This window comes from Petaurus breviceps, unplaced genomic scaffold (assembly GCF_028583685.1).
Source record: "Petaurus breviceps papuanus isolate PSGF00001 unplaced genomic scaffold, PetGlider_PUasm1.0 186, whole genome shotgun sequence".
In the NCBI taxonomy this organism is placed as follows: Eukaryota; Metazoa; Chordata; class Mammalia; order Diprotodontia; family Petauridae; genus Petaurus; species Petaurus breviceps.
This window is the reverse complement of record NW_027185798.1, coordinates 724,140-730,726: the sequence shown is the minus strand read 5'-3', so window position 1 is coordinate 730,726 and position 6,587 is coordinate 724,140. Positions and strand designations below refer to the sequence as shown.

General features: G+C 40.7%; 1 protein-coding gene across 1 annotated transcript in view; it reads left to right on the top strand.

The window, feature by feature from the left end:
* The window catches only part of LOC138162020 (cytochrome P450 2J2-like), an 11,920-nt gene extending 9,539 nt beyond the window's left edge, over nucleotides 1-2,381 (top strand). The window contains exons 8-9 of the mRNA XM_069089136.1: nucleotides 1,965-2,106; nucleotides 2,191-2,381. Coding sequence (XP_068945237.1) covers nucleotides 1,965-2,106; nucleotides 2,191-2,381 — 333 coding nt within the window. The remainder of the gene's footprint in view (nucleotides 1-1,964; nucleotides 2,107-2,190) is intronic.
* Nucleotides 2,382-6,587: the final 4,206 nt, after the last annotated feature.

The window sequence follows — 6,587 nt, the reverse complement described above, 5'->3', positions numbered from 1 at the left end:
TTCAGTAGGCTAAAACATTCCCTCTGTCACCGAGCATATTCAAACACTGAACTAGTCTCACTGAGGGAACAAGCATGAGTAGCCATCTTCATATTGTTACATATATACATATAATGGGCCGCTAGGTGGAGCCATAGTGCATAGCATGCAGGGTCCTGAAGTCAGGAAGATTCATCTTCCTGAATTCAAACATGGTCCCACTTATTAGCTGTGTGACCCTGGACAAGTCACTTAACTCTGTTGCCTTAGTTTCTTCATCTGTCAAATGAGTTGGAGAAGGAAATGGCAAGCCATTCCAGGATCTTTGCCAAGAGAACCTCCAATGGGGTCACGAAGAGTTGGACATGACTGAAATGACTGAACAAAATAATTTACCAATTATGCATAATATATCAATATTACTATAACATTTATAGGAGTGCTTTGTAGTTTGTAAAGCGCTTCTCATTCCATCCTCACAGCCTTGTGAGGTTGGTACTATGATGATCCCCGTTTTACAAATGAGGAAACAGATGTTCACTGTTCAGTCTTTACAGTTGTGTCTGATTCTTTGTGACCCCATTGGAGGTTTTCTTGGCAGAGATACTGGAATAGTCTGCATTTTCTCCTCCAGGTCGTTTTACAGGTGAGGCAAGCAGGATTAAGTGACTCGCCCAGGATCACTAGGAAGTGTCTGAGCCCACATTTGAACTCAGGTCTTCCTGACTCCAGGTCCTGCTATCTGCTACTTAGTTGCCTCACCCTGTTCCCTAACCTTGGTAGCCTGCTGCTTGTGGTTTTCACATGCTGGGGAAACAGGCTGAGCTCTTGTCTGGGAGACTAAATAAAATATTCAAAATGTATAAAGTTTTACAATCATTTCCCAGCTCCCACCCCTTGAGGGAATTTTCTGTTCACTTCCCTCTGTACCCATTGATTTAAACACCTAACACAATTCACTACAACCATAATGTGCATAGAATATAATGAAAAAGAAAACAGAGTCTTCCCTCCAAGCAGGGCAGAACCAGGCATGGTGATCTAGCTTCCTTTAGTGCCCTTGCTTCCTGGATCTTCCATCTGGGCAGGGGAGGTCCCCGTCCCTACTTGTAAACCTGAAGCTCATTAAAAGCAAGGGGAGAAGAACCTTCATCTCCTTCTCAAGATCAACAAAACATTATCACCCTCTCCAATTCGACGTTTCAGTTGCAAATGTGGTTCAGAACAGTTCACTTGTCCACAGCAGACTCGGTTATAGAGGACCACCACATAGGAAGCATTTAGGAAGATGCCCATTCATTCCTAATGGTCTGGCATCCTGTTAATTCAGTAGCCGCGGGTGAATGGTGCCACTGGAGCCATCTTTCAACCCTGGCAGTCCCAATGAGAGGAAGAGAGAAAGGGAGAGGCTGCAAAAACATCAGCTTTTCTCTTAGCCTGTGTTTTGTTGCAAAGGGGTTAGTAAGATCCTAGGGACAATCTCATTTCTGATGGGTCTTAGACCTTGCTTTCTCTCTGGCACCCTAGGCACCATTTCTGGGTCCCTGATGAGATTCCAAGAGGCAGTGAAAAAGAGACAAAAAGGCAGCTCTGAGCTGCATATGTTTTACAAATACTCATCTTTAAATGCATTGCATCTGTCCTCACAGAACTAAAGGAATCTCAATGGGTGGGGACAGCATCTGTTTCACTCTTAGCTCTCTCTGGCACATAGTAGGTACTCAATAAATGCTTGTTGAGTTGAATCAAATTGACCAGGGAGTCAGAAAGCCCGAGTCTGAGTCCTAGCACTGTGGCTAATGACATGTATGGTTTTAAACAGTGGCTTACCTTTCCTGGAATTCAGTTTTTTCTAAAATGAGAAAGGTTGGGAAGAAATGATCAGTAAATGATCTTCTAGCTTCCAATCATTGCTTCTAGTTTGTTTCTGTCTGAGCCTCCCCACCCCCAGCCCAGCAGCCCAACTCCTCTTTCCTTTTCTGTAGGGCACAATCATCCTACCCAACCTGGCTTCTGTGTTGTATGACCCTGAACACTGGGAGACCCCATGGCAATTCAATCCCAAGCACTTCTTGGATGAAGAAGGAAACTTTGTGATCAATGAGGCCTTCTTGCCCTTCTCTGCAGGTAACAGCCCCAAAAGCCTAGTTCCATGGGTGGCTTGGGGAGTAGACACCCTAAGTGGTATTTATGGTCCCATTCCTCTTCTAGGTCACCGGGTGTGTTTGGGGGAGCTGCTGGCTAAGGCGGAACTCTTCCTGGTGTTTACAAATCTCCTCCGGGAGTTTCAGCTGCAGATTCCTGAGGGGGCCTCTGGGAATGAGCGGGATTACATTTTCTGGGGCACACTGCAGCCCCAGCCCTACAAAATTTGTGCCAGCCCTCGTCTGGACTGGTCTTGAGGATGCGCCAGGAAAGATAGTCTTTAAATTCCTGAGATGCTCCTCATGGCTCACTGAACTTCTGTAGAGTCAAGGTGGGAGAAATGTGTGTGGAGGGGGCTGGGGTGGGAAAATATAAAGCTAATGTTTTTGTTTGTTTGATAGTATTTCATTTTTCCCAATTACATGTCAAGACAATTTTTAGCATTCATTTTTACAAGATTCTGAATCCCAAATTTTTCCCTCCCCTTCCTTCTTCCTAAAATGGTAGGCAATTTAATATGGGCTCTACATGTGCTGTCATGTAAAACATATTCCATATTAGTCACAGTTGTGGAAAAAGAAACAGATCAAAAGGGAAAAGAAACACAAAAAAGAATAAGTGGAAAAAGTCTGCTTCAATCTGTATTTGGAACCCATCATTCTTTATCTGGGTGTGCATAGCATTTTCCTTTGTGATCTTTCATATTTGTCTTGGATCACTGTGTTGTTGAGGAGAGCTGAGTCATTTCTATGAATGACTGATCATCACAGTGTTGCTGATACTGTGTACAATGTTTTCCTGGTTCTGCTCATTTTATTTTGCATCAGTTCATACAAGTCTTTCCATGTTTTTCTGAAATCTTCCTGTTCATCATTTCTTATTGCACAATAGTATTATTCATATACCAGTTTGTTCATCCATTCCCCAATTGATGGATATCCCTTCAATTTCCAATATTTTGCTACCACAGAAAGAGCTGCTATAAATATTTTTGCACATGTAGGTTCTTTTCCCTTTTTTATGATCTCTTTAGGATACAGACCAAGTAGTAGGATTGCTGGGTCAAAGGGGATGCACAGTTTGGTTGCCCTTTGGGCATAGTTCCAAACTCCTCTCCAGAGTGGTTGGATCAGTTCACAACTCCACCAACAGTGCATCAGCATTTTCCCACATCCTCTCTAACATTTATCATTTCCCTTTTTTTGTCATATTAACCAATCTGATAGGTGTGAGGTGGTACTTCAGAGTTGTTTTAATTTGCTAATCAAAGTGATTTAGAGCACTTCTTCATATACCTACAATTAGCTTTGATTTCTTCATTTGAAAACTGCCTGTTCATATCCTTTGACCATTTATTAACTGGGGAATGATTTTATTCCTATAAATTTGACTTAGTTCTTTATATATTTGAGAAATGAAGCCTTTATCAGAGACACTTACTGTAAAGATTATTTCCTATATTTCTGCTTCCCTTCTAACCTTGCTTTCATTGGTTTCATTTGTACAAAAGTTTTCTAATTTAATATAATCAAATTCATCTATTTTATGTTGTGTAATGCTCTCTGTCTCTGGTCATGAACCTGTAACTCACTTAACTTCTTTGAGGATTTGGATACTATACTTCTTGATGAATATATGTTTAGTATTGACATTACTTTATTGTCTATGGTACCTTTTGGTAAGATGCAGTGTCCTTCCTTATCTCTTTTAATTAGGTTTTTTTGCTTTTGCTTTGTCTGAGATCAGGATTTCTACCCTTGCTTTTTTTTTTTTTAACTTCAGCTGAAGCATAACAGATTCTGCTCCAGCCCTTACTTTTATTCTGTGTGTCTGTTTGCTTCAAGTGTGTTTCTTATAAACAACATATTGTAGGATTCTGGTTTTTGATCCACTCTGCTATCTGCTCCTGCTTTATGGGAGAGTTCATCCCATTCACATCCACAGTTATGATTACTGTGTATTTCCCTCCATCTTTTTTTTTTCCTGTCTTTGTCCTTTCTCTCCTTTCACCCTTTCCTTCCTTGACAGTGTTTTGCTTCTGTTTACTACCTTCCCTGGTCTTCTGTCTCTTCTGTCACTACCCCTCCCACCCCCTTCACTTAATCTTCTCCATCTGGGTAAGATGGATTTCTGTATTCAACCGACTGTGTATATTATTCCGTCTTTGAGCCAATACTGAGGAGAGTAAAGTTTGAGGATGCCCATCACCCGCCTCCCATCTCTCTCTGGATGTGAGCTCATATTCGCACCGCTTCACGTGCTTCACGTTTGCCTCGTTTGATCTCTCCCTTCCTTCTGCACTCAGTGTACTCTTCCTTCTCATTCCTTCATTATTTTTATATCATTCCCTCAAATGTCCCTTATACCACACACTCCACACATATTCCCTCAAGCCGTACTGTCAGTGGTACAATTTTTAAGAATTACAAGTATCATTTTCCCATGTAGGGATGTAAACAAACAGTTCAGCCCCATTGGATCGCTTATGTTTTCTTTTCCCTTTTTATGTGCCTCGATATTGGAGATGAATTTTTTTGTTCAATTCTTGTCTTCTCCTTATGAAAGCTTAAAATCCTTTTATTTCATTGGATCACCATTTGTTTTTCCTCTTGATGTATTATGCCTAATTTCACTAGGTAGGTGATTCTTGGTTGTGGTCTTAGTTCTTTTGCCTTCCAGAATATCACATTCTATGAGCTCCAGTCCTTTAATTTTGCAGCTGCTAAATCCTGTGTAATCCAGATTGTGGCTCCCTGATGTTTGAATTGTTTCTTTCTGGCCACTGGTAGTATTTTTTCCTTGAGCTGGTAGTTCTGCCATTTGCCTATAATGTTTCTTGGAATTTTTATTTTGAGATCTCTTTCCTGAGGTGATTGGTGGAAGCCAATACTTTTCTGCTGAGTCCCTGCAGCTGTCTCAAGAATGCAACCCTTAGAGCTGCTGGGGTTGCTATATGAAAAATGAGGTGTCAGCTGGGGAGTTCTAGTGCCCCACACTGATGCTGCCCTACTCCCATTACTCATCCATCAAACTGCAGGGGAATTTCTCTGCTTCACTTCTAGGATTTCAAGTGCCTCAGTCTACTGTCTCAGTTTTCCATTCCATTCCCTAGGGCTGACAGGAGAGGAAGCCCTGAACTTATCCTTTTAGGGACAGAGATTTTAAGGGCTGCTCTTCCCTCCCTCGGTTTCCTTATGCTGCTTTTGAGCCTTAGAGTTCTAACATTGTCCACTTTCATCCCCTTTTAAACCCAGTGCTTCTAGGTGGAAGTCTAGGTAGTAGAGGCAAGATTTGAATCCAAGTCTCGTCCCAAACTCAGTACTCTGTATTACACCACACTTCCTGGTGGGTGGTATCCTGGCTGTGCCTACTCAGCAAACCAGGCTGATAAATGGACTGCCCAGCCTGGCTTTGCAATTACCAAATATGATTCCATCTTTATTTATCCTTGCCCTTTTGAGAAGCAGTGGTAGAATTGGAGTCAATAGTGACGTGGGTTCTAATTCTGCTGTCCAGCTTTGACTAACTCCATAGCCTTGGGATTTATTTTGTAAATTCTGAACTCAAACATCAAAATAATGAGCAATTCCATATACAATAAATCAGAGAAGATTTTGTGAGGCAATAAATCTCCATTTCACGTCCCTTGCTTTCCTTCCCCTGTCCCAGTCTTGGCTCATGTGCTATATTTTCTTTAAAACTTTTGTTTATAAATCACTTAAAATTTCCTCTATATCCCTCCCCTATGTAACAAAGAATCCTTTTTTAAAAAGAAAATTGGAATAAGAGGGGAAAAAGCAATCAGAAAACCAATCAACAAAAGGAAAAATATCTGAAAATATTAGCAATGTTCCTTACCCACGGTCCTCCTTTCTTTGCAAAGGAGTGGAGGGAGATGTCTTTCATATCTTTTCTCTGGTATCATGTTTGTTCTTTGTAAATCTGTACTGCTTGTTTTTTACAAAATATATAATAAATTCTACACATTGATTTCAAAACTATCCTGTTTGTCTGTGCTTCCTTCTGACTGTTTTTTTAAAATTTCATTTATTTATTTATTTAAATTAATTTGTTTCCTTTTAGTTTACAGGATTCAATTCCACAATTCCTTGAGTTTCACATTTTGTCCCCCTCCCTCCCTCTGTTTTTTAAATAAAAAAGTTACAATGGCTTTTTCTTTCATATTACTATTGTGATTCCCTGCCCTTCCCCCATTAAAAATTTAGGGAAAGAGGGGGGAAAATCCCAATAACAACCCAGTAACAAATAAGCCCAGATCAGAAAACTTACCCACACAGTGGCCCTAACCAAATGTATAGGTCTCCTTTACATTTTGAGTCTATCAGAGCTGGGCAGCATAATGTTCTTTGAGTCTCACAACAACCTATGACAAAGGTAGAGTGCAATCATTATCATCCTTATTTTTATAGGTAGCATGAGGAGACTGATTATTTGGGACTTTT